This window comes from Narcine bancroftii, chromosome 8 (genome assembly GCF_036971445.1).
Source record: "Narcine bancroftii isolate sNarBan1 chromosome 8, sNarBan1.hap1, whole genome shotgun sequence".
NCBI classification, from domain to species: domain Eukaryota; kingdom Metazoa; phylum Chordata; class Chondrichthyes; order Torpediniformes; family Narcinidae; genus Narcine; species Narcine bancroftii.
Window position 1 is genome coordinate 67,355,603 of NC_091476.1, and position 27,981 is coordinate 67,383,583.

Sequence of the window (27,981 nt, forward strand, 5' to 3'; positions counted from 1 at the left end):
ATTTGGTGCATGTACAGTAAATTACATTTTTTAATGCATTATTACGGCCAGCATGGTTAGCGCAAAGGTGTTTCAGCACCGGAGCCCGGAGTTCAAATCCAGCGTTGTCTGTAAGGAGTTTGTACACTCTCCCAGTGTTTGCGTGGGTTACCTCCAAGTACTCCGGTTTCCTCCCACCGTTCCAAATGTATTGGGCTCCTTCCCACAGGCTGTGAGACTGCTGAAGCATATCCTGTAACTGTGACCAACGTCCCAAATATTTCTGTATGTTTATTTTGATTATTTGTGATCGTGTGCGCGCCGCGGTCTGGAGAGCACGATTGGAGACGCGCAATCAGATGATGATGAACTTGAACTCCTGCAATTAATGTGCACTCAGGAAAAATGTTGGACAGGCCCTTTCTGCTTGCCACCCAATTGACCTCCAATCCCCGGTACATTTTTCCATCGGTGGCAGGGTGGGGGAATGACCGGAGACCCCCCCACCGGGAAAACCCACAGGGACAAGGTACAAACTCCTCACGGACTGCGTGGGATTCGAACCCTGGCTGGCGTTGTGACAGCGTTGGGCCAACCGCTGCGCCCTTTTGTGGGGGGAAGTGAAAAAACTCTTAAAATCAATGAGGGGAAAATGATTTAGGAGGTTACTTTCTTCCAAACTTTATTTTGCACAATATTTAAAGTTAAAAATGAAGAAAAAAAGTGGCCAACTTAATGCGAGGGCCGATGCCTTTGTATCAAGGCCCAGTTTTGTTCCTTCCCCTTCTCATCTGTCTCGACCTCTTTTTTATTTTTAAGAAGGACTATTTATTGGGGAGGGATAGGCAATTTCCGCGATAATGGCAAGGGGATAAAACCGATTTAAGAACCGTACTTCAGGGCGGTCAATAAAACGAGTGTAATGGGAGGTCAAAAGAGAGAGAGTGTGAATCCAAAACCAATCACAGAGGAAATAATATGAAAATAAAATCTTTTGGGGGTGGGGGGGGAAAAGAAGGGTTTGTGGGGAACTGGAAGTTCACGCATGTACACGCACTCTCGCTCGCGCTGGGGATAAAAATCCTGGCCACCCACCGGGCGAAACGCAACTGAGCCCTGAGCTAAGAGTCGTAGTCCTCGTCCTCGCCATCTTGGGCGTGGGTCACCAGGACGCGGGCAGGCATGGACAGGGCGTTCGTTGCCGGCGGGAACATGGGGATCGGCAACGTCGACGGCGGCGGACTGCTGAAGGCAGACTCGGGGCTGGAGGAAAGAAAAGGAAGGTTCAGAGCTTCGGGTGCATAAAACACAGGAACAGGTGCGTCTATTTATTCTTCACTGGCCGCAGACTGGGAGATGGTTGAGCACCTTTGCTCTATTCGCTAAACCAATGGGGGCATCGCATAACCCTGAGAAGAACCTTTGACGGGGATCTGCCAGCGGTCAACCACCTCGATTCCACGCCCCACTCCATCGCCACAAGACCATGAAGGCAGAGATCGACAGGTTCTTGATCAGCCAGGATATTTAAGGTTATGGGGAAATGGATCAGCTCATGATTAAATGGCGGGGCAGGCTCGATGGGCTGAATGGCCGTTACGCCTCGTGGTCTTCTGATTTATAAACCCACCACTCCCTCAACCGCCGATGTTCTGGAGAGGGTTTCTTCGAACGAGCCTCCCAGTCTCGGTGACGTTGCGCATTTTCTGCACACACTCCCATTTATCCTCGCCGTCAAGCTTTTCCTTGGAGAGATGGTGGGGAATGAGTGGAGAGACAGCAATGGGCGCCTGCCCGCTCGGCCGGACTGGAATATAGTCTGAGTGGACTGGAGCCCGAGTGTACAATGGTTTGAGCGGACCAGACTGGATCCCAGTGTGACTGGACCGGACCGGATCCTGGTCCGAGCGGAACAGAGCGCAGTCTGACCAGACCGCATCGCGGCCCGAACCGGGCAGATTTCCCCCCCGTGGCCACTAACCTCTGGATCTGGTCGCCAGCTTTGTCTGTGCTGGAGCGAGAAGCCACCTCCTCGTCTGTCTCGCTGTCTTCAGATTCGTCCTGTTGGGTGGGTGGGTGGGGGGGAAGGGGAGAGTGGGAAGGGATGAGATTCTGCTCACTTCTGCCTGGAGTCAGCCAGCGCTCCTCCACCGCGCGAGGCATCAAGTGGGGCCTGTCGACCTCGGTGTTCACCCAGAGTGGGCATCGCAGCCACGTTACCTACTCACGGTGGTGGGGGAAGGAGAAGTGGGACAGGGCTCTGCAGCTGCACCCTTCACCTGAGGCCAATGAGCTGCTGCAGGGAAGTCCAGGGGCATCTCCGCTGAGATGAACAAACCCTTCGCCGGCCCTTCTCAATTGGTTTCACAGGGTTGTGTTCAGGGAAAGAACATCGAGTGAATGGAGGAGGACAGGCCAGGACCGGCTCATGTATGGACTGGACTAAACTCCAAGTGACCAGAGGGGGGACAGACCAGGACTGGATCCCGTGTGGACTGAACTCCAAGTGACCAGAGGGGGGACGGACCAGAACTGGATCCTTTGTGGACTGGACTCCTCAGTGACCAGAGGGGTATGGACCAGGACCAGATACCGTGTGGACTGGACTGAACTCCGAGTGACCAGATGGGGGACGGACCAGGACCGGATACCATGTGGACTGAATTCCAAGTGACCGGAGGGGGACGGACCAAGACCAGATCCTGTGTGGACTGGACTGAACTCCTAGTGACCAGAGGGGGGACAGACCAGGACCGGATCCCATGTGGACTGAACTCCGAGTAACCAGAGGGGAACGGACCAGGACTTGATCCCATGTGGAGTGGATTGAAATCTCAGTGGCAGGAGTCTGAATGGAACACATTGGCCATGTCTAATAGGACCATATTTGACTGGACCAGACTGCATCCAATTCCAATGGGACTGGACGGTAGATTGAGTGGTCCAGCCCCTAATAGCCTGTGGATTGGACTAGACCCAAATCTGATGGGACCGGACTGGATTTAAGTCCACTGGAGCTGCCTGAGCGGACTGGATTTGGAGCTGGAGCAGACCAGACCGACTGGATTGCAGAACCACCCTCACCTCCTGCTCCGACTCCGTACTGGACTGCTTCTTGTCCTTGCCTTTCGCCCCTGCCCCTCCGTTGGCATTCCTGCGGCCCGGTCCGGCTTTCCTACCCCTGGAGTGACAGGAAATCAAGTTTGGGCGTGAGCTCAGGCGCGGATACCACCCCGTTTGCCCCATGCGACTGCTCCCACCCCGCTGTCCCTACAGCCTTCCGGCAGAGCCCCACCGATGACTCCCTTCGGTGGGGAGAGCACCCACTCATGTCCATCTTGTCAGCAGGACACATACAGACCTGTGAATCAGCCCACAAGCCTCGGAGATACCGCGTGCCCAACTCCCCCAAGACCATTATCCACTGCTCAACAGCATTGCTAAAAGCAGCGGTTTGGTGCATCGTTGCAATGTGGCTCCTGAGAACTTACAACTTCAGATTTATTGTCAAAGTGCATACATGACATCCCATATAACGCGGAGATCCTTTTTCCTGCTGGTGCGGCAGAATTGGCAGAGCAAAAAACTCAACACACACATGCAAACAAACTGACTGTGCAAATACAGAGTTTTTAAAAAAAAACACAATAAAGTGCACAAGTAAGACTTTAAATGAGTCCCTGATTGAGTTTGTATTTGAGGAGTCTGATGGTGGATGGGTAGCCGCTGTTCCTGAACCTGGTGGTGCGAGTCTCATGGCCCTACATCTCTTTCTTGAGGGCAGCAGTGAGAACAGAAAGTGTGCCGGGGGGGGGGGGGGGGGGAAGGAAGTGTGAGTCCTCGATGATCACTGCTGCTCTCCGATGGCAGGACCGTCGTTCTCGACGGCGGGGAGGGATTTTCCCGTGACATCCTGGGCTGTGTCCACTACTTTTTGCAGGGCTTTGCGCTCCGGGGTATCGGTGTTCCCCCCCCACATACCAGGCCGTGATGCAGCTGGTCAGCGCACTTTCTACTGCACCGCTGGAGATTTGCCGGAGTGTTCGACATCATACTGCGCCTCCGCAAACTCTCGAGGGAGTATAGAGACACATTTTCTTCATGGTGCCATTGGGGTGATGGGTCTAGGAAACGTCTTCTGAGATAGTGACTCCCGAGAACTTAAAATTTGCTCGCCCTCTCCATCCCCAATGATCACTGCAGAAAAGGAAACCTGCCTCCGTCCCTTTTCTAATCGGCCACACAGATCTTCGAGGGATCTGTTAACTGGAGGATTATCTAACAGATCAGACAGGAAACTGCTCCGAAGAGGATATTCCATGTGCTTACAGCTGGAGGATCATCTGACCAAGCAGGTTGAGTCATTTCCCCATGTCAATCAAGCGTAGCCAGTCCACAATTAAGCACACACCTTTCTATTGGCTCCTACTCCCTTCATCCACTTTTGTCCATACCTGACCTGCCCCCTCCAGCCAGCCTTGTGGAGCAGGTGGCTCTCATTCCCCAACCACCCCTTTGAGAAGGAATCCAAGCACCACTCTAGGCTGGAGACTCAGTGTTAAGGTGTGTGCTAGTCAGTACATGCCTGTAGGACTGTTGTAATTTATCCATTTGTGATTGACGAACCAGGGGATCAAAGAATCTTTGTCGTAAATACACCCAATGACCTGGCCTCCACGACTGCTTGCGGCAACAAATTCCACACATTCACCCCTCCCCCCCACCCCCACCGGCTGAAGAAATTCTTCCACATCTCTGTTCCAAGCGGATACCCTTCGCTCTTGAAGTTGGGCCCACCATGGGAAATATTCTTCCTACATCTACTCTGTTCATGTTTGAAATGTTTCAATGAGATCCCAACCCCTCATTCTCCTAAATTCCAACCAGTATAGGCCAAGAGAGAGAGCTGTCAAATGCTCCTCATTCCTGGAATCACCTTCAAGTTTGGCACATCTTTTCTTAAATGAGGAGCCCAAGATGACTCACAATACTCCAAGCAAAGTCTCATCGGTTCCTTATAAGGCCTCAGCGTCACATCCCTGCTCTTGAAGTTGGAAAGGGGGCCGAAATGATTCATGAGAACGGAGTTATAAGGAGAAACTTACAGGCCAGGACTTTTGTCCCTGGAGTGTTCAACAGTGAGGGTGGTGGGGGGAAGCGACTTGACGGAGGTTTATCAAATCACCAGGGGCATGACTCAGATTAGATGATTGGGGCAGAGGTTTTAGGTGAGAGGGCCAAGATGAGAAAGGGTTTTGAGGGGCCCCTTTCTGAGCACAGATGGCGGTGGGTTGTGTGGAAGGAGCTGCCAGGGGAATTGGTGGGTCAATTCCAATGTTGTGAAGACAGTTAGCCCCCTTTCACACCGCCCAACCCTCATAGGAAGCGGGAGAACCTACCAGGCATGCTGGAGCCTTTCCCACTGCACCATGGTTTATCTAGTTAATCAGGACGGGGGGGGGGGGGGGGTGGGGGTGCGCTCCCCTGCCTCCAGTGGTGACAATGCAAGAGCAGGTTGTGTTTTCACATGGCTAGAAGGCAATTAGTGAGTTAGCTCAGCCAGGGTCTGACATTTGCCCCGACCAAATGTCAGAATTGAACTTGCCCTGCCAGGTTGGGAGGTTCCCCCCCCCACCCCCCCCCCACGCAATTACCGGGTACGAGCCCAGTAAATTACCTGGTTCGACCCATGTGTAATCAGCAGTGTGAATAGGAAAATGGTTGCATATAGAGGAAAGGTTGGGAGGCTTATGGGCTATGTCCAGGCTAGATCAGGTAGGCACTGGATTACGTGGAGGCAAGCGCCTGAACAAAGTCATGTAATCTGAGCAATGCGCTAATAGTTTGTTTGACATTTTTTTAGTAAGTTTCCCCCAGCCTGAAGTCCCCCCATTCAGGTGACATGCCAAAAAGTGCCTGAGGAAAAGGGAACCTGGTTATGTGATTGGTTCACATTTAATTTAAACATACAGCACAGTAACAGGCCCTCCTACCAGCCCATGCCTCCCAATGAACCCACAATCATTCCCACCCACCCCCAACCACACCCCGGAGTGTTTTGAAGGGTGTGAGGAAACTGAAGTGCCTGGAGGAAACCTATACAGACACAGGGAGAACGTATAAACTCCTCGCAGAGTACAGGATTCGAACGCCGGTCCCGATCACCGGCGCTCTAACAGCATCGTGCCACGATGCAATTAGCTTGTCATTTAATGCTGATAGGGTACTACTTGTCACATGGGAGACTTTTTTTTTGGATTTGTCAAGTCAGATTGCGGGAGGGGTACACAAACCGATGTAATTGTACGCTCGGAGAGCTCCTGGCTCCCCTATTGGGGGGGAGAGGGGGACGGACAGACCTCACGTCAAGCTTGCATGTAATAACGGAGTACTTTAGTGTCCGAGTCCTCCATTCCTTTCGATACGTTTGCTGAAGAATAGAGCGTTGCCCTGGACCTGGACGAGGCGGGGGGGGTCGAAAAAATTACCATCCCTGGTCAACATGGATGAGTCGGGCCAAAGGGCCAGTCCCCCCCCCCCCCCCCCCCCCCCCCATCCCGGGCTTTACCTCACCTGAACCTCTGGTGGAGGAGTGGGTGGGGATAAAGCCTCTTCCCTTGGCCCCCCCCAGTGGGAACGTCAGGGAGCAGATGACCCATGGCGACTCCTCGGGACTAACCTGCGAGGAGCCTTGTCCCCTTCCGTGTGGATATCCTCATTTTCCCCTGCATATCTGGCACGGCAGCCACCAAATCCTTTAGGAAATCGAATTGCTGCTCCAGCTCGATGCACTGCTTCCTGGTTACAAGTGCAGGGTCAGATTTATTGTCAGAGTCCATACATGACATCACATACAACCCTGAGATTTTTCCTGCAGGCCAGGCAGAATCACCACTTACTGGTAACTGTAAATTGTACACAAGACAAAATATACATACACCGTCCTCTATAATGGGTCCATCCCATCACAAACCAGACATGGAGTGAAGCCTTACCCCCCTCCCCACCCCAACAATGTCCTGTCACACATGCCCAGGACAAGGATTAGACACAGAGTGAAGCTCCCCCTACACCATGCCCTCACACAAGCACAGGGCGGGGATTAGACTCGACACGGAGTGAAGCTTCCCCCTACACCATTCCATCACACACCCCAAGATGGGGTCCAGACATGGAGTGAAGCTCCCTCTACACTGTCTGGTCATAAACCAGGTATTAGCCATGGAATTAAGCTCCCCCTACACCATTCTGTCACACATCTCTGGTGATAAATTAAACACAGAGTAACCTTTCCCCTTGTCGTTCTGTCACACACCCCCGGGGAGGGATGAGACACAGAGTAAACTCCCCCAAAATCATCCTGTCACACACCCAGTGGAGGGATTAGACACAAAGTTACATTCCGTCACAAACCAGGGATTAGACACAGAGCAAAGCTCCCCTACTCCATTCCATCACACACCCCGGGGAGGGTCCAGACATGGAGTGAAGCTCCCTCTACATCATCTGGTCATAAACCAGGCATTCGACATGGAGTGAACCTCCCCCTACTCCATTCTGACACACACCCACGGGAGGGATTAGATGCAGAGTAGCATCTTCCAAAATTGTTCCGTCACACACCCCTGGGGAAGGATCAGACACAGAGTGAAACTCCCTCTACACCATCCCGTCACACACTCCTAGGCAGGGGCTCAAAGCTCCTCCTCCACGGTCCTGACACACTCCCCCAGGGCAGAGATTAGATATGGAGTTACACCGTCCTGTCACACACCCCGGTTGACGGATTAGACACTGAATGAAGCTCCCTTGTGCACCGTCCCATCACAAACCATGAATTAGTCATGGAGTGAAGGTCTCCTTGCACCATCCCATCACACACCCCTGGGCAGGGATTAGACACAGAGTAACCTCTCCCTACTATCCCATCTCCCACTAACTGCAACTGTGAATATTTATTTAAATATCTTTTACATTTCCTTTCCTGTCCTGGCACATTGTAGTAATTTTTAATGCTGCAGTGAGGAAGAATTTCCCTGCACCTGTATGTTGTACTTGTGTGTATGACAATAAACTCTCAGTACTCACAGGTGCGATGTTGTCATGGTCTTGGCATTCCTCGACTGGGTTACGTGACAAGCCTTGGTTAGCAGCGAGTCCAGGAACAGCTCCAATGCTCGGGCTGGCCGATCTACGTTAAGGAAATCCTCCCTGGCACCCGGTCTGCGTGCGCCGAACGTGTCGACTGCGGCCTATCAAGGAGCAACAATGGCGTGCGTTCTCCCAACCTGCCCGGAGGGAGCGGTGGACTGTGTCCATGGGAGGCCGCGGACTGCTGGCTACGGAGGCATGTTGCTCGACTTGTTCCCTAACGCCTTGCAAATAGAACAGGCAAACGGCCATTTGGCCTGTTGAACCCACACTAACCATCAAGTACCCACTTTTAAATTTAAGCGTTCAGCACTGTGACAGGCCCTTCCAGCCTACAAGCCCGTGCCACCCAAATACACCAATTAACCTACAACTCTCGTACATTTCGAAGGGTGGGAGGAAACCCTCGCAGACGCAGGGAGAACGTACAAACTCCCTACAGTCAGTGCTAGATTTGGACCCAGGTCACTGTCACTTGTAACATTCATGTTGATCCATTTTATTCTCTCACCTTTCCCCTCGCCGCCCACCAGCTCCACAATTCTATACCTCCCCTCACCCACACACTGAGGGGCACTTAACGAGGGCTCAGGGAATCATCAAGGACCCTTACCAGCTGGCCCGCAGTATCTTTGAGACCCTACCTTCAAGGAAGAGGTGCTGGAGCATTAAAATAACCAGGAACGTCAGGCTGGGAAACAGCTTCTCCCCGCAGGTTGTGTGACTGATGAACAATCTTAGAAACCCGTGAATTATTTTTATAAAGATTTACTTTGGATCACTATGTATATACGTTGTTTGTGTGTGGGGTGCACTGTATGTGGTGAGTGGTGGAGGCTGGTACAATAGAGACGTTCAAAAGCCACTTTTGGATATGTGAAAAATAGAGGGCCATGGGTCAGAGGGAGAGAAAACATACCATAAATACTCATGTAATTGTCACCCCTCCACCCCCCATTTTTGACCAAAAAAAAAAAAATCGGGTGTTTTTGTGTGACCCATGTAAAATTTGACCTCATCTGCCCGAAGCCCCAATGGAGGACCTTTGGCCTGTCGCCTGCCTACCGAGCTCCCGAAGCTTCAGTCACTCGCCTATCTGAGCTCCTGGCCTGCCCCGTCCAAGCCCTGAGTGTGGACTTGCAAGCCGTCCGAGCCCCCGGCGCCTTGATCGATGCAGGTACTTAATGAGGTCAAAATCCGTGTCGAAGTTACCCCCACCCCCTCCTTTCTTTGGCCTGAAAAAGTGGTCCAAATCATTCAACAATTACACGGGATGATACAGTAGATTGCAGTGGAGTATTATACGTAGGCTGGCACAGCATCGTGGGCAGAAGGGCCTGTAGTGTGCTGGCATGTCCTGTGCTCAAACACCCACACACAGTTTCCTGCTCGGACTATGATCTCATCTGGGGTTCAGTGTGGGTGATGGAGAATGACCCTTGGGGAAGGGGAATCCAGGACCCTGATCCCAGCCGGGGCCTTCTCTCCACCCAATGGGGCTCGTCGGGAGGATACAGATTATTACGGGAACAGCAGCAGCAACTTTTCCGATCTCTTCATCCGTTTGCATGATCTTCTTTATCCTGGCCTGGACCACGAGCAGAGTTTACAATCAGGGTCAATAACCCAACACAAAGAAATGGACCCAGACTCCCTCACCCAGATTAGACTCTGGGCGGCATGGTTGGCCTAGTGTTGAGCGCAATGCTGTTACGGGGCCAGCATTCAAATCTGGTGCTGTCTGTAAGGAGTTTTTACCTTCTGCCCATGTCTGCGAGGACTGGGATACTGTTTTAAATTTGATTAATTAATCCTCTTTCTGCACGTGACACTGTTTATTTCAGTTCAAAATGGTGCATAGAGCACATATGACAAAACTTTTATGCTGATATTGATTAACCATATAATAATCACAGCACAGAAGCAGGCCAGTTCTGCCCTTCTAGTCCATGCCAAACACCTTCTCTCCCCTAGTCCCATTGACCCGCACCCAGCCCGCAATCTTCCGCACCTCTCTCGTCGCATCATGATGCGAAAAATGTAAAATTTTCGAGGCTTTGTAGATACACAAGTTCTGGACTTGCCTTGGATTTCTGGATAAAATTATTTTCAAACTTCACCAGTTTTTTTTGGGGGTCAAATTAGAACCAAGATCCATGCCCCTTAGTTGGTCTATTTGGATTTTCTCAAGACAAGGATATAGTACTGACCTCGTCTCAGGAACGAATTTTAGCGTTCACCTCATTGATACCTAGATGGGAATTCTGATGAAATGGAAAGACAGCGCCCCACCTACTCATACTCAATGGCTGCAGGAGGTCATGTCCTTGCAAAGTTTAGAAAAAAAATGAGATCATGTTAAAGATCTTAAAAATGAATATATTTACAAGACGTTGGGCGCATTCATGTAACAAAGCACGACGTTGTCTTCGAACGTCATCTTTTGTTTCCTAAGTATTTCAGATACACAAGCAAGCCTTGTTTAGAGGAAGGGTTTGATTAATGGGGGGGGGGGGGGGGGGGGGGGAGGGGGGAGGGGGAGAGAGAGAGTTTCTTGATCCCTTTCTTCTATTTTTAAACTTTTTCTGAGATATTTTTTATAAAAGAGGTTTGATCAAGAGGAGTAATAATCTGTATTATTTCAGTATTTTTGGACCAGTACAAATTGTTTGTCTCTTATTAATCTTTCAATATATGTATTGGATCAATATGTGTAATTTTTTTATAATTAAACTCAACAAAGATATTTTAAAAGAAGAAAAATATAATTTAAACACTCTTGATAGTGGGGATTCCCGGAGACAGGAACAATAAGGGACACACTGGTCTCAATCAAATGTTGCCTGACCACTGCTGTCTGACCTGCTGAGTCCTTTCGAGGTTCTTGCTGTTTGCGAGAGATTGGTGATTGACTTTGTTCAGAGGAAATCACGTCTCCTGGATTTTTAAAAAAAATGTAGCCACCCGGCACGGTAACAGGTGTACAAACTCCTTATGGACAGCACTGGATTCGAACCCGGGAAGCTGGTGCTGAAGTTGGCTTGAGGTTTTTTTTTGAAGAGGTGACCAAGTGGACTTTAGCAAGGGATTTTGACAAGCTCTCACATGATAGCCTGGACCGAAAATTAGATCCCTGGGAAGCTTGCGAATTGGCTTGGTGAGAGAACTCAGGGAGTGATGATTTTCTGGTCACCCAGCCACGGGAAGAATGCCATTCAGAAAGGATACAGGGACAAGGGGGCAGGAGTTATTTAAAAAAAATGTATTTACAACTTGGGAGAAGCCAATTCTGGCCATTTAAACCGGCATTGCGCAATTACACCCAATTCACCGACAATAACTGTACGTTTTGAAGGGTCGGGGGGGGGGGGGGGGAACCTGCGCAGGTCACGGGGAGAACATACAGGCTCCTTAATAGACAGCGCTGGATTCAAACCCAGTTCGCTGGCGCTAAAACAGCGTTGCACTAACCATGCTGCTCCATTTTGGCCCAGCGCCCTGCCCCAAAAACACCCATGTGACCAATTAACTATCAACCCTGTAGTTCAGATGTATTGTCAAGAGTTCATCCAGCGTTTAATACACGGCAAACCTTTGTGTTTCACTCCAAGTGTGATCTAAGCAGAGTTCCATAGAACAGCAACATTACCTCACGATTACATTTACCTACGCTGGGAAACAGTCCATCTTTACCCAAGTGGCAATATGAGGTCCCCCCTTGGCTTCTAACCCTCTCCAGTCTTTCCCTAGTCTATTCACCCCATCGTCAGATTTTAGATTTATCGTCAGAGTAAGCACATGACATCACATACAACCCTGAGATTCCTTTTCCCTGCACACGTGGCAGAATTGCCACTAATTGGTGGTGCAAAAGATAAACTGGACACAGCATAAAACATGTAAACAAATGAAACTGTAAACAGATAACAAATGTAAACAAACTGATTGTGCAATACAGAGGTCACAGAGGGAACATACAAACTCCTTACAGACATTTGAACCCAGTTCACTGGCACTGTAAAAACATCGTACTGAAAGCTATGCTGACCGTATAAAGAGAGGCTGGGACTATTTCTTTCTTGGAGTGAAGAGGGCTGAGGGGTGGCTGAAGAGGTGGGTAGAATTATGATGTTTATTTGCTGTTTGTTTATATATTATATAAATATAAGCTGCCACGTCCCAGCTTGCTTGGCCACGGCACACGAACCATGGGTGTAAAGGGTGGGGCCAGTACTGCGCGCACTGCACTCCACCTAAAAGCTCCTTTGCGCAGGCCCGAGGACAGGTCCACGTTCTCCCCCTCCACGTCCTCCCCCTCCACGTCCTCCCCCTCCACGTCCTCCCCCTCAAAAGATGCTCACAAACTCAAGCTAGCATGCTGGAACATCAGAACCATGCTAGACAAGGCTGACAGCCACCGACCTGAACGTCGGTCTGCCCTCATTGCACATGAACTCCTCAGACTTGACATCGACATAGCCGCTCTCAGTGAAGTCCGCCTGGCAGATGTAGGCAGCCTCCAAGAACGCGGCGCGGGCTACACACTCTACTGGTCTGGCAAGCCTTCGGATGAACGACGCCTATCTGGAGTAGGCTTCATGGTCAAGAGCTTCATTGCCTCCAAACTCGAAAACCTTCCGACAGGCCTCTCGGACCGAATCATGTCCATGCGACTCCCACTTCAAAACAAGCGTCACATCACCCTCATCAGTGTCTATGCTCCAACCCTCCAGGCGGAACCAGCAGAAAAGAACAAGTTCTACACCGACCTGCGCAACCTCATCCAACGTACCCCTACAGCCGACAAGGTTGTCATCCTGGGCGACTTCAACGCTCGTGTCGGCAAAGACTCAGAAACCTGGCCAGGAATCCTGGGCAAGCATGGCGTCGGCAAGTGCAACGACAATGGGCGCCTCCTGTTGGAGCTCTGCGCAGAACAGCGACTTGTCATTACAAACACCCTTTTTCAGCAGAGGGACAGCCTTAAGACCACCTGGATGCATCCCCGATCCAAACACTGGCACCTCCTGGACTACATCCTGGTGCGAGAAAGTGACAAACAAGATGTGCTCCACACCAGGGTCATGCCTAGCGCGGAATGCCACACTGACCACCGGCTGGTTCGCTGCAAGCTCAACCTTCACTTCAAGCCAAAGCCCAGGAACAATAAAGCCCCCAGAAAGAGGTTCAATGTTGGAAACCTGCAGTCAGACGAAGCGAGAGGAAACTTCCAGGCAAACCTCAAAGCAAAGCTCGACGTTGCAACCCGCCTCACGGACCCGTCCCCTGAAACCCTCTGGGATCAGTTGAAGACTACCATACTGCAATCCACTGAAGAGGTACTGGGCTTCTACTCCAGGAAAAACAAGGACTGGTTTGACGAAAACAGCCAGGAAATCCAGGAGCTGCTGGCAAAGAAGCGAGCTGCCCACCAGGCTCACCTTACAAAGCTGTCCTGTCCAGAGAAGAAACAAGCCTTCCGTCGCGCATGCAGCCATCTTCAGCGCAAACTCCGGGAGATCCAAAATGAGTGGTGGACTAGCCTCGCCAAACGAACACAGCTCAGCGCGGACATTGGCGACTTCAGGGGTTTCTACGAGGCTCTAAAGGCTGTGTACGGCCCCTCACCCCAAGTCCAAAGCCCGCTGCGCAGCTCAGACGGCAAAATCCTCCTCAGCGACAAGATCTCCATCCTCAACCGATGGTCAGAACACTTCCAATCTCTTTTCAGTGCCAACCGCTCAGTCCAAGATTCCGCCCTGCTCCAGCTCCCTCAACAGCCCCTAAGGCTAGAGCTGGATGAGGTTCCCACCCTGGATGAGACATATAAGGCAATCGAACAACTGAAAAGTGGCAAAGCAGCAGGTATGGATGGAATCCCCCCAGAAGTCTGGAAGGCTGGTGGCAAAACTCTGCATGCCAAACTGCATGAGTTTTTCAAGCTTTGTTGGGACCAAGGTAAACTGCCTCAGGATCTTCGTGATGCCACCATCATCACCCTGTACAAAAACAAAGGCGAGAAATCAGACTGCACAAACTACAGGGGAATCACGTTGCTCTCCATTGCAGGCAAAATCTTCGCTAGGATTCTACTAAATAGAATAATACCTAGTGTCGCCGAGAATATTCTCCCAGAATCACAGTGCGGCTTTCGCGCAAACAGAGGAACCACTGACATGGTCTTTGCCCTCAGACAGCTCCAAGAAAAGTGCAGAGAACAAAACAAAGGACTCTACATCACCTTTGTTGACCTCACCAAAGCCTTCGACACTGTGAGCAGGAAAGGGCTTTGGCAAATACTAGAGCGCATCGGATGTCCCCCAAAGTTCCTCAACATGATTATCCAACTGCACGAAAACCAACAAGGTCGGGTCAGATACAGCAATGAGCTCTCTGAACCCTTCTCCATTAACAATGGCGTGAAGCAAGGCTGTGTTCTCGCACCAACCCTCTTTTCAATCTTCTTCAGCATGATGCTGAACCAAGCCATGAAAGACCCCAACAATGAAGACGCTTTTTACATCCGGTACCGCACGGATGGCAGTCTCTTCAATCTGAGGCGCCTGCAAGCTCACACCAAGACACAAGAGAAATTTGTCCGTGAACTACTCTTTGCAGATGATGCCGCTTTAGTTGCCCATTTAGAGCCAGCTCTTCAGCGCTTGACGTCCTGCTTTGCGGAAACTGCTAAAATGTTTGGCCTGGAAGTCAGCCTGAAGAAAACTGAGGTCCTCCATCAGCCAGCTCCCCACCATGACTACCAGCCCCCCCACATCTCCATCGGGCACACAAAACTCAAAACGGTCAACCAGTTTACCTATCTCGGCTGCACCATTTCATCAGATGCAAGGATCGACAATGAGATAGACAACAGACTCGCCAAGGCAAATAGCGCCTTTGGAAGACTACACAAAAGAGTCTGGAAAAACAACCAACTGAAAAACCTCACAAAGATAAGCGTATACAGAGCCGTTGTCATACCCACACTCCTGTTCGGCTCCGAATCATGGGTCCTCTACCGGCATCACCTACGGCTCCTAGAACGCTTCCACCAGCGTTGTCTCCGCTCCATCCTCAACATCCATTGGAGCGCTTACACCCCTAACGTCGAAGTACTCGAGATGGCAGAGGTCGACAGTATCGAGTCCACGCTGCTGAAGATCCAGCTGCGCTGGATGGGTCACGTCTCCAGAATGGAGGACCATCGCCTTCCCAAGATCGTGTTATATGGCGAGCTCTCCACTGGCCACCGTGACAGAGGTGCACCAAAGAAAAGGTACAAGGACTGCCTAAAGAAATCTCTTGGTGCCTGCCACATTGACCACCGCCAGTGGGCTGATAACGCCTCAAACCGTGCATCTTGGCGCCTCACAGTTTGGCGGGCAGCAACCTCCTTTGAAGAAGACCGCAGAGCCCACCTCACTGACAAAAGGCAAAGGAGGAAAAACCCAACACCCAACCCCAACCAACCAATTTTCCCTTGCAACCGCTGCAATCGTGTCTGCCTGTCCCGCATCGGACTTGTCAGCCACAAACGAGCCTGCAGCTGACGTGGACTTTTTACCCCCTCCATAAATCTTCGTCCGCGAAGCCAAGCCAAAGAAGAAGATATATTATATAACCATTTATGGAGTGGAAACAGGCCATGTTGGCCTTTTGAGTCCACACCGGTTCACTAGAACAATTCCACTAGCTCAAACCTCCCACTCACTGCCAATAACCCTCCAACCCCCTTACCTCCATGTACACATCCAACCTTCCCTTAAATGACAGAAGGGACCCTGATGCAACTATCTAATTCGGAAGTTCATTCCATTCTGCCACCACTCGCTGAGTGAAAAAGCCACCTCTAATATTTCTCCTAAAGTGTTGCCCCCTTACCTTTAACTCATGGCCTCTTGTTCCAACCTCCCCTGCCCAAAGGGCAGTCTAGTCTTTAGTCTAGTCTATCTATTCCTTTCATAATTTTAAATACCTCTATCAAGTCCTCTCTCAGTTGTCTACGTTCCAATGAATAAAGTCCCAGTCTCCTAATCTCTCCCTGTATTCCAGATGCTGTAAGCCAGGCAACATCCTTGTAAACCTTCTCTGCACCCTCTCCACCTTACCTATATCCTTTCTATAATTTGGAGACCAAAACTGAGCACAGTACTCCAAACCTGGCCTCACCAATGCCTTAAACAGCTGCAGCATCACCTCCCTGCTCCTATATGCTACACTATTGTCTGTCTGTATGTATGTGTGCTATGTCTGGTCGTGTGTCTGCGCATTTTGCACCGAGGACCGGAGAACGTGGTTTCATTGGGTTGTACTTGTACAACCAGATGACAGTAAACTTGACTTGACTTTTAGACTGGTGCACAGAGGGGAAAGGTTTGGAGAGTTATGGATGATCTAATGCAGGCAAATAGGATGAGTTCAGGCTGGCAAACTTGTTTTGCTGAGGATTAGAATGTAAAAGTAGGGATCCGAAGTTGAGGTTTTATAAGGCACTGGTGAGACCTCGCGTGAAGAATTGTGAGCAGTTTTGGGCTCCTCATTTAAGACTGGAGAGAGCTCAGAGGAGGTTCACTGGAATGATTCTGGGAATGAAAGGGTTATCACATGAGGAGCGTTTTACAGCTCTGGGGCTGTACTCTTTGGAATTTAGGAGAATAAAGAAGGATCTCATTGAAACATTTCAAATGTGGACAGAATAGATGTGGAAAGGTTGTTTCCCCATGGTGGGAGAGTCCAGGGAAAGAGGGCACAACTTCAAGATTGCAGATGTCCAGAGATGTGGAGGAATTTCTTCAGCCGGAGGGCTGTGAACCTGTGGAATCTGATGCCACAGGCGGTTATGGAGGCCAGGTCATTGGTGTATTCAAGGCAGAGATTGATAGGTTCTTGATGAGCCAGGACATCAAAGGATACAGGGAGAAAGCTGGGCAGTGGGGCTGAGTGGGGAAAATGGATCAGCTCATGATTAAATGGCAGGGCAGACTTGCTGGGCCGAGGAGCCGATTTCTGCTACGGTCTTTCACTGTGACTCTCCACGTGGAATTTTATACACAAATCACCCTACTGACGATTAAATTCTAGCTTTGCCTCTTTGTTGGATATTTCATGTTATAGATAGAGAATTTAGGTTAAAAAGGGCTTAAGTTAAAATGTGATAATTAATCATAAAAGGGGAAGCCAGAATAGACAGGGAGCTTACCATAAAAGTTTAGCTGGACAATGTTATAACAAACAGAGATCTTTCATGGTCACAGAGAGACATGTAGGAGCCAAAGATTGATAAAAGAGTGAAAAACAGAATTTAGTGTGTGTAGAGTTCGTAGTGTACGTGACTAACATGATAATTACAAATGCAAGTGTACTTAGAATGATTTTGCAAAAACTAACCAATTAAAACAGTGTTAAAGAGGAGGGGAAGGACAAGCAAAAAAGGTATAAAAATCAATGCATTGTATGTATCAGGGCTTGACTTGGCGAGAAGCCAGTTGAGTCCAACTCTGCAGACTTGTAAATAAAGCTTGTCGTGTCACCAACTTTAAAGAGACTCATGTGTGAGAATTTGTACTTCTGACATTTCACACCATATCTCTACTTCCATCAAGATCCTGCCTCTTACAATATGGTGGTATCCTATATTTTCAACACAAGCTTCCTAAAGTCCTTCGATTCCATTCAAGAACCTTGATGAAGGTATATCTGAAGGGATCCTCTTTTGCTTCTCTTTCTACTATTGTTAGGGGCGCTGGGCAATCTCACGGCAATTCTTTGTTTGCCTTATGGCAGGGAAAGGTTGAAGACTATCATGTATGTTACATTTTTAATGTATTATTACGTGACAATAAGAAGAACCTTGGGCCCATCACCCATGACTGTTCATCCAGGGACTTGTCACTCACCCAGTATCTGCCTTCCAGCTTTTCACACCCCACTCCTTGACCAGCCTCCCCTCCCCCTCACCACCCCTACCTTTCCACCCTCCCCCGACCAGCCTCACCGCCCCTACCTCTCCACCCTTCCCCGACCAGCCTCACCGCCCCTACCTCTCCACCCGCCCCCTCACCAGATTCACCATCCCCCTACCTCTCCACCCGCCCCCTCACCAGCCTCCCCACCCCAATAAGCAAACCCTGCCTGACCAGCCCACCTCCCAACACTCCCTCCCACCCCCCCTTATCCCCGTGCTCCAACCCAGTCTCTGCCCTCCCCTCAGACCCATCCTTGCACTTCTGCAAGATCGCCACCGCCAACACCACCACCTGGAGCATCCCAGATCTCGGGCTCCGATACCCCACCCCACCCACCCCTTCCTTGAGCCCGGGCCCTGGGCCCCAGACCCCGGCCTATCCCGGACCCCAGACCCCGACCCGGACCCCGAGCCGCCTCAACCTGTCCTGAGGCCCAAGACCCGCCCCAGAATCCAGACCCCCTCCGGTCTGTCCCGGACCCTGGGCCCCCACTCACCGGCGGGAAGCGGGCGTTGTATTTCTTCTTCTTCGACGGCATCTCGGCCCTGAGGAGGCGGTGGCAGTGGACGGGGGAGACGGGCTGTGACGACACGGCGGGAGCGCCGCCGGCAGGGTCTTCCGGCGGGTGCGGGCGCGCGGGGGCGGGTGATGCAAGGCGGCCAGCGCGCTGCCTGGCTCGGACGCCTCCCTTCCTCCCCCACTCCTGACTGCGGCCGACTCCGAGCGGGGCCGCGGGCCCGACGCCGGGTGAGGCGGAGGTGAGGGGCAGACGGAGCGAGGGGCGGGCGCTGCGGCGAGGCTCGGGGAATGGCGATACCTGGCCGGGGTGGGGGGGGGGGGAACCCACCCGACGGTTGCTAGGGCGACGAGCCCTCTCCACCCATCGTGACGGTTGCTAGGGAGACGACCCCTCCACCCATAGTGATAGTTGCTAGGTAGACGATCCCTCCACCCATAGTGAGGATTGCTAGGGAAATGCCCCTCCTCTCGTGTATTGGTTGCTATGGAGACGACCCCTCCACTCGTTACAGTTGCTAGGGAGACGACCTTCCTACCATGGTTACGGTTGCTAGGGAGGCGACCACTCCATCATGGTTACGGTTGCTAGGGAGACGCTCCCTCTCCCGTGGATTGGTTGCTGGGGAGGCGATCCCTTCATCATGGTGACGGTTGCTAGGGAGATGCTCCCTTCTCCCATGGATTGGATACTAGGGAGACACCCACTCCCTTCAGATCCTGAAGTTCCAGCAACATCCTAGTAAATCTTCTCTGCCCTCTTTCTATCTTATCGATAATCTTCCTGCAGTTCGGTGACCAAAATTGTGCACAATCCTCCAAATCTGGCCTCCCCAACGACTTGTATGACTGCACCTGTTCAAACTGTGTTTCGTTAATCAGCACCTGGTTTGGGGTGGGTTTGAATGTCGCTCGGGGTGTTGGCCATGGTGCCGCTGGCTGTGCACGTGATCCATGTCACTTCCCTCCAGGTGAAGATCGACCCCAGACCTCTGCTATCCTTCTGCTGACCTTCCGCCTTCAGGGAGTGGAACCTGCAAGGGTCTCCTGGCCACAACAGAGGACTTGGCCCCAGAAGCAGCCAGCCAATTAGTGGTGAGTCGAGGTTTTAAAAAACCCCCTCCCCCCCCACCCACTCTCCTTCCACATTAGAGTAGATCTTTGAACACTTGACAAATGGACACAAATTATACATTTAACCGCATTTTTAAAAATGCATCATCCCCTCAAAATTGATCATCAAACTCCAATACATGGGACTTAACACCTCATTGTGTAATTGGATCCTGGATTTCCTCATCTCCAGGCAACAATCAGTGGGAATATCTCCTCCACAATCTCTGGAGCATGTTCTTAAACCATCCTGCTCTACTCACTTTACACCTATGACTGTGTGGCTCAGAATGACAACACCACCATCGACAAATTAGCTGAGGTTCCCACGGTGGAGGGTTGTATAAAAAGGGGGGATGAATCAGCGTACAGGAAGGAGGTTGAAAACTTGGCCAGACGGTGCACCAACAGCAACCTTGCACTCAGTGTCACCAAAACCAAGGAGCTGATTGTTGACATCAGGAAGGGAAAATCAGAGGTGGATGATCCAGTGATCATTGGGGGGATCAGAGGTGGAGAGGGTGAGCAAATTTAAATTCTTTGGAGTCACTATCTCGGAGAATCTTTCCTGGACCCAATACGCCAATGACATCATGAAGAAAGCCCAACAGCGGCTCGACTTCCTCAGGAGTTTGCGGAGGTTTGGTATGACATTGGAAACCTTGGAGAATTTCTACAGAGGTGCAGTGCAAAGTGCACTGACCAGCTTCATAGTGGTCTGGTATGGGGACACCAACACCCTTGAGTGGAAAGCCCCGCAAAAGGTAGTGGACACAGCCAAGAACATCCCAGACAAACCCCACCCACCACCACTATCAAGAATGTCTACAGGGAACGCTGCATCAGAGAGCAGCAGCGATCATCAAGGATCCTCATCACTCAGCACACGTTCTGTTTTTGCTGCTGCCATCAGGAAAGAGGTATTGGTGCCACAAGACTCGCACCACCAGGTTCAGGAATAGCTGCTACCCCCCTGCCATCAGAATCCTCAATGACAAATTCAATCAGGGACTTGTTTAAGGGCCCTTATTTTTGCACCTTATTGATTTTTTTTCTCTCCTCTGCATTGCACAGTCAGTTTGTTTAATTTGTTTATTTGGTTACATTTGTGCAGTCTTTTTTGCACTGCCAATAATTCTACCTACCGACAGGGGAAAAAAAAGATCTCCGGGATTGTATGTGATGTATATACTCTAACAATAAATCTGAAAGACAGCTTCCAAGTGCCTTACTGTTGCTTTGCAAAACATGAGAACATAATTACAGCAAGAGGCATGGCCACCTACAGTTATTCTGGCACAAGGGAATCTGCCTCACTTCCAGTTTACCAATTCATTCAAACAGGATTTTCTATACATGTTGGTAAATGTGATGTTATCCACTTTGGAAGGAAGCATTTATTCTGTCTCTGCCCCTCATAATTTTAAATATCTCTATCAAATCTCCCCTCGTTCTTCTACGCTCCAGGGAATGAAGTCTTAACCTGTTTAACCTTTCCCTGTAACGCAGTTCCTGAAGACCCAGCAACATCCCAGTGCAACATCTCTGCACTCTTTCAATCTTATTGATACCTTTCCTCTAGGTAGGTGACTGAAACTACAGACAACACTCCAACTTTACCCTCACCACTGTCTTAGTGGGAATCTCCTAATTGGCAAGTGATTGAATCCTGTTGCCGTGCAAAAGGACTTGGGAGAGCTTGTGCATGAGGTGGGTTTACAGGTATTGAGAAGGAAAATGGAATGTTGACCTTCATTGCTGGAGGCATTGAATTTCGGAGCAGGGAGGTCATGCTGAGACAAGTGAGGGGTATAGGTGAGGCCGCATCTGGAGAAATTATGTGCAGTTCTGGTCTCCTGACTCGAGGGAGGATGGACCGGCTTTGGAGTTGGTGCAGAGGGGTTCACCAGGTGGATTCCAGGGATGAGAGGATTGGCCTATGAAGAGAGATTGAGTCGTCTGGAGCTGGACTCGCTGGAATTTAGAAGAAAGAGAGGGGATCTTATAGAAACGTATAAAATTATGAAAGGCAAGATAGTGGGGGAGTCTAGAGCTAGGGGACATCGCCTCAAGATTCAGGGTAGTAGTTTTAGGATGAGCGATGAGGAGGGTGGATGAACCTGTGGATTTTACTGCCCATTGAAGTAGCGGAGGCGACCTCAGTAAATATCTTTAAGACAAGGTTGGATAGATTTTTACAGAGTAGGGGAATTAATGGATATGGGGAAAAGGCAGGTGGTGGGAGATGAGCCGATCATCAGATCAGCCGTGATCTCATTGAACGGGGGAGCAGGCACGACGGGCCGGATGGCTGACTCCTGCCCCTGTTTATATGTTCTTGTGCTCACATCATAGGGTGAGAGGCCTGTACTGTGGTTGATTATTCTATGCTCTGTACTGGGGGTGGGGGGGGAAGAAAACCCTTGAATGTAACACCAAGGTAAGTGGAGCAGCAGATAGTGAAGAAGGAATGGAAAGGCTGTAAACTTACATAGATTAGGGAAAAGAAGTGGCAAATGAAAATACAACCTTGGAAAGTGCTCGGTCATGCACTTTAGTAGAAAGAAATAAAAAGGGGCGACTATTGTATGGATGGGGAGAAAATTCAAAATTCTTTGGTGCAAAAAGATTTGGGAGTCCTTGTGCGGGATACTTTAAAGCAGAGGTTCTCAACCGTTTTCTTTCCACTCACATCCCACTTTAAGTAATCCCTCTGCCATCGGGGCTCTGTGATTAGTAAGGGGTTGCTTAAGGTGGGATGTGGATAGGAAGGGAAGGTTGAGAATCAGTGCTCTAGACCCGATGGTTACTGAAATATTTGGCTTGAGAAAAATTGTCATTGGCCCATTTCCTTCAGGAGCTCTGAAACGATGCACATAACAAGTCCATGAGGGACGATTAAGACAGTGGTTTTCTTTCCACCCACAACCCACCTTAAGCAATCCCTTACTAATCACAGAGCACTGATGGTATCAGGATTACTCAAAGGGGTATGTGAGTGGAAAGAAAAAGGTTGAGTCAGAAGAATAATGTTAAGATAGTTGGTCTTCTGAAAGATTTTGAAGGTCCAGACCCAGTCCAGTTTTTTCAAAAGTGGGTTCCTGGGAACAATGCATTTTCCAAATGGTACTGCCTTAAAGGTTAACCCCCAGGTCGAGCGGATGGTGAAGAAGGGAAATTTATATCTTGAGGAACAGGAATACAAGAGCAGTGATGTGATGTTGAGGCTTGATAAGGCGCTGGTGAGGTCTCATTTGGAGTACAGGGTACAGTTTTGGGCTCCTTTTTTAAGGAAGGGGTGGAGGGGAGGGAGACTCCAGTGATCCTCTCTGTCATATCTACCTTGTCTGAGTCTTTCAACATCCGAGATGCTTCTGAGGTTTCCCCACCCCATTGTTTTTCTGAACACCAAGGAGTACAGTCCAAGAGCCGTGAAAAGTTCCTTCTACTGTACAGTTGTACACTAATCCCTTTTCTCTGAACCCTCTCCAATGCCAGCATATCCTTCCTTAAAAAAGGAGCCCAAAACTGTATGTGTGCTCCAAATGGCCATCGGTTCACAAGTTCAGAATCAGGCTTTAATGTCATGAACAAGTCATGAAATTTTTTGTGGCAGCATCACAGTGTAAACATTAATATTATAACCATCTTACAACATTAGTTTAAAAAATAAAAAATAATAGTGCATGAAAAGTCAGGCTGTGGTTATTGATCATTCGGAAATCTGCTGGTGGAGGGGAAAAAGCTGTCTTTGTGCCCATCTACAGGCTCCTGTACTTTTTTCCCCGATGGTAGCAGAAGAGGGCCTGGCCTGGGTGGACTTTGAGGATAGAGGCTGCTTTTTTAAGACTGCCTCATGTAGACATCCTCGATGGAGTGAAATCTGGTGCCTGTGATGTTGTAGGCCGAGTTAACAACCCTCTGGAGTTTATTCTTGTCCTGGTAGTTGGCACCTCTGTACCAGGCAGTGATGCAACCAGGTGGAATACTCCCCCACAGTACCACCAGTAGAAGTTTACGAGAGTCTTTGGTGATGTAACCGAATCTCCTCAGGCAAAGTCTAGCCACTGGCGAGCCTTTGTGATTGCATCAACGTGGAGGCTCCAGGACAGATCCTCGGAGATGTTGACACCCTGGAATTTGAATTCCTTGGCCCTCTCCACTACTGAGCCCTCAATGAGGACTGGGTCGTGTTCCTCTGACTTCCTCCTGTAACGACAACAAGCTAAATACTTCAAGGTTCAAGTCTCCTTTTATTGACACATAATATACATGACCTTCCTCAACTTTTGCTATTTGACGAACAAAGAGTCTTCATGAGCATTGCCTGGTGCACCCAACAATCGGAGAAGGAGCAGCAAAAGCGAGTCATTTCAGAGACACCAAGTGTCCATGGATTCCTGCAGCCGCACAGACTCCAGTTCAAACCATCGGCAACCTGAGCTCCAGGTCCAAACCTCCCGATGTGGTCAGGGCTTTGGTGCCCAGGGCCCTCACGAATCCAGAATAGATGTGGCAAAGTTGTCTCCCATGGTAAGGGACTCCAGGACCCGAGGGCACAACTTCAGGATCAAAGGGTGTCCATTTAAAACAGAGAGTGGTGAACCTCTGGAATTTACTACCACGGGCCGCTGCGGAGGCCAGATTGTTGGGTGTATTAAAGGCAGAGATTGATAGGTGTCTGAATGGTCAGGGTGATGGGAAGTGGGGCTGAGTGGGAGAATGGATCAGCTCATGATGGAATGGCAGGGCAGACTCGACGGGCTGAGCGGCCCACTTCTGCTCCTATATCTTATGAACGGCTCATCCTCTCTTCGATGCAGGGTTCCCGGCCCCAGGATGAGTGACCGCGAGGAGGACGAAGCGCCTGAGGAGTGCCAGGAGGAGGAGGACTATGCGGCCGAGGCCCTGGCCTGGGACATGGAGCCCTGGGCAGTCTTTGACGGGCGCAAGACCCCCCGGGCTGAGTTCGATGACTGGCTGGACAGCAACAGGCCGTCCAGGTGGCCAGGGGAGGGCGCTGAGCTGCCGACAGGCTGGGTCACCGTCCGCGGGCCGGGCAGCCCACCGCCAGCCGAGCCGGGGGATGCGGCTGGCCTGCAAGAGGACTGGGAGAGGCTGCTGTCAAGCGGGAGGGCCGTCACCCACCAGAGCGTGTGGGAGCTGGCGCAGAACCGGCGGGTGCTGGGCGGCAGGTGGCTGATGCGGCTGGACACGGGCTTCAAGGCGGACCAGGCCTGGGGCAGGGTGGCCAGGGCAGTGCTGGACGGCAGGCTGCCCGCCGCTGCCGTCAGCCCCCTCTGCCCGCCCTCGGGCACCCAACACGTCATCTGCGTGCCCGGCGATGACTTCACTGACCTGGCACAGGTGGTGGGCCTGGACGCCACCATTCGTTCCCTCGGCATCAAGTGCCCACTCTCCTACAGGCCCGACGCCTACAGGCACCTGGGCCTGTATCGAGGCAACCACTGGAAGCTGTGCCCCACCATCTACGAGAGCCATTACGACCTAGAATGCATTCCCCGCCGTTCCCGCATCCTGGACAAGATGAGCATGCAGGAGTTGACCTAGTTCCGTCCATCCTGCCTGCAAGTTTAAAAAAAATAATGTACAGATTTAACAGAGAGAAAAAAAACAATCAAAGAAATGGACATTGGCCTCGGTGTCTTGTCGCCATTGAAACACTACAACACAGAAATAGGTAAAACAAGGAGGTCTGCAGGTTGGATATGTTGGGGAACTCAGCAGAGGCACTTACGCTAAAGATGCAAAAAAGCTAAAGTTTCAGGCCTGAGCCCCCCCCCCCCCCCCACCCCCCCTACCACGGATCTCCCCGTCTCCGGCAGCGAGACCTGGATGCAGGCTGGGAGATCGTTTCGCGGAGCACCTTCAAATGGCAGAGATCTCCTGGAGGCCAACCCATCCCAATTCCACGCCCCCACCTCCCAAATGTCGGCCACCCATGGAGGAGGAACGGACCTGATATTCTGTCTGGGCACCTTCCAACCCAGATGGCATCAGCTTCGTAGAACCGTATTAGCCTGAGACTGTGTCAAAACATCATTCCACTCGTCCTACTGACTTGCTCCCATTCCGTCACCCTCCCAACCACTCCCATCTAATTTATTCTTAAAACACAAGATCGAGCCCGCATCCACGATGTCAGATGCCACTGAGTGAAGAAATTCCCCCTAATGTTCCCCCAAAACCTTTCCCCCCTAAACCAGTGGTTCTCAAACTTTTTCTTTCCACTCACATCCCACTCTAAGTAATTCCCTCTGCCATGGGTGCTCCGTGATTGGTAAGGGATTGCTTAAGGTGGGATGTGGATGTTTGAAAACCACTGTTTTAATTGTCCCTCATTATGTGTACGGTTTCAGAACTCTGTCTACACCCCTTATGATTTTGTAAACCTCCATCCAACCTCCTCTCATTCTTCTCCAGTCCCAGGAATCAAGTCCTAACCTGTTTAATCTTTCCCTGTAACTCAAGTCCTGAAGACCCAGCAATCATCGACTTATCTGGTTTCTGTTAGGTTCCCTCCCTCATCTCTCTCTCTTCCCAGTTTCTGTTAGGCCCCTCCCTTGTCTCTCTCCCCTCCTTCCCTCTGTCTCCTTTCTTTCCCTCTCCATTTAGTTACCCCCCCATCACTCCCCAGCTTCTTTCCCTTGCGCCCTCCCACACCCCATATCCACCTCTTGCCTGTGCCCCTCCCCCCTTCCCACCCTCTGCCGTTCTATTCCAGTGCCTGCCTGGTTCTTGCTCGCTGATGGGCTCAGGCCCGAAATGTTGGTTGTTTACCTTTGCCATGAAGAACTCTGCGTGAGCAGCTGAGTTTCTCCAGCCTCCTTTGGTGTACAGGTGCTCCCCAACGTATGCTTGGGGGGTGGGGGGGAGCGGGGGGGGTGGGGGGGGGGAGTTCCTGCCAAGCCCATCGCAAGTTGAAAAAGAACACCGCACTTACCATTTTTTTATAATTAAATTTTGAATGCCTTAATGGAAAGATGATGGGTTGTTAACTCGTGTGCGTGATCACACGGCGAGCGTGGTTGAGTCAGCATCACAGGAGAGTACGATACTCTCACATGATGCTGAGAGAGCAGCGTGTCACATAATCACAAGCGCGGGAGCGGATTGGAGTTTGAAATTGAAAGTACGGTTCGAACCATTGAAAGACTGCATCAGAAGTAGGGGAGCACCTGCAGTAAACAGGCCCTTCGGCCCATCTAGTCTTTGCCAAACTATTATTCTGCCTCGTCCCAATGACCTGCATCCAGACCATATCCCTCTGGGCCTCTCCCATCCTGGTTTGTCAAAATCGAGCCTGCAATCAGCTGACAGCTCGTCCCACACTCTCCGTATGCAATCAACAGCATGGTACAGGCTCTTTGGCCCATCATGTGGTGCTGAATCCTATAATGTCCTCTGACAATTGCCTAGAACTTCCCAATGGCAGAGCCCTCCATTTTTCTCAGTTCCATCTAAGGGTCTCTTAAAAGATCCTATTAGTCCCTGCCTTCACCATCATTGTCAGCAGTACTTTCCTTCCACCCATCACTCACTGTGAAGAACCTACCTCTTACATCCCCACCTGTACTTACTCCCAAGCACCTTAAAACGATGCTCCCTCGTGTCGGTAAAAAGCTTCTGGTCATCTGCTCAATCAACGCCCCTTGCACACCTCTTATCAGGTCACCCCCTCATCCTCTATCACTCCAAGGAAGTCCATGTTCATTCAACCTACCCTCTCCAATCCATGCAGCGTCCTTGTAAATCTCCTCTGCACCCTTTCTATTGCATTCACATCCTTCTTGTAGTGAGATGTCCAGAACTAAACACAAGACGTTCCCCTAAACATCTCACTTTTAACCCTTAACCCAAGTCCTCAGTGGAAAAATGCCTCCTTCCACTTATTCGGTCTATAGCCCTCATAATTTTGTAATACCTCGATCAAATTTCCCCCTCATTCTCGGACGTAACAGGGAATAAAGTCCTGACCCGCTCAACTGTCCCCGGTAACATCCTTGTAAATCTCTGTGCTCTTTCAACTTCGTTAAAGTCACTTTCTTTTTTTTAAAAAAAAAATCGCAGTAACAGGCCCTTCCGGCCTATGAGCCCCGGCCACCCTAAATACACTGCTGTGACCAATTAATCCCACAACCCCAAGCATTTTTGGATCATGAGAGGAAATCCACGCAGACAAAAGGAGAACGTACAAACTCCTTACAGTGTTGGATTCAGACCCGGGTCACAGGTG

The 27,981-nt window shown here is 50.5% G+C and overlaps 2 protein-coding genes across 3 annotated transcripts; one reads left to right on the top strand and one right to left on the bottom strand.

Moving 5' to 3' along the window:
• Nucleotides 1-635: 635 nt before the first annotated feature.
• Nucleotides 636-19,041, bottom strand: LOC138740813 (dr1-associated corepressor-like). Its single transcript, XM_069893954.1, is given in 8 exon segments — nt 636-1,242; nt 1,961-2,040; nt 3,064-3,160; nt 6,659-6,707; nt 6,710-6,777; nt 8,068-8,161; nt 9,646-9,718; nt 18,592-19,041. Coding segments are annotated over 8 exon segments (645 nt in total). The 5' UTR covers nt 18,634-19,041; the 3' UTR covers nt 636-1,100.
• c8h11orf68 (chromosome 8 C11orf68 homolog) lies at nt 18,600-26,712 on the top strand. 2 transcript variants are annotated; one of them, XM_069893952.1, is made up of 3 exons: nt 18,600-18,853; nt 19,583-19,706; nt 24,548-26,712. In XM_069893952.1, exon 3 carries the CDS (start codon nt 24,564-24,566, stop codon nt 25,293-25,295), a length of 732 nt encoding a protein of 243 aa, XP_069750053.1. In that variant the 5' UTR covers nt 18,600-18,853; nt 19,583-19,706; nt 24,548-24,563; the 3' UTR covers nt 25,296-26,712. The 2 variants fall into 2 exon arrangements, with proteins under 2 accessions (XP_069750053.1, XP_069750054.1); XM_069893953.1 differs by having other exon boundaries at nt 18,600-18,842.
• Nucleotides 26,713-27,981: the final 1,269 nt, after the last annotated feature.

What these genes read in the sequence shown, in the direction of transcription:
- c8h11orf68 (XM_069893952.1), top strand. Translation starts at nt 24,564, where the DNA reads ATGAGTGACCGCGAGGAGGACGAAGCGCCTGAGGAGTGCCAGGAGGAG.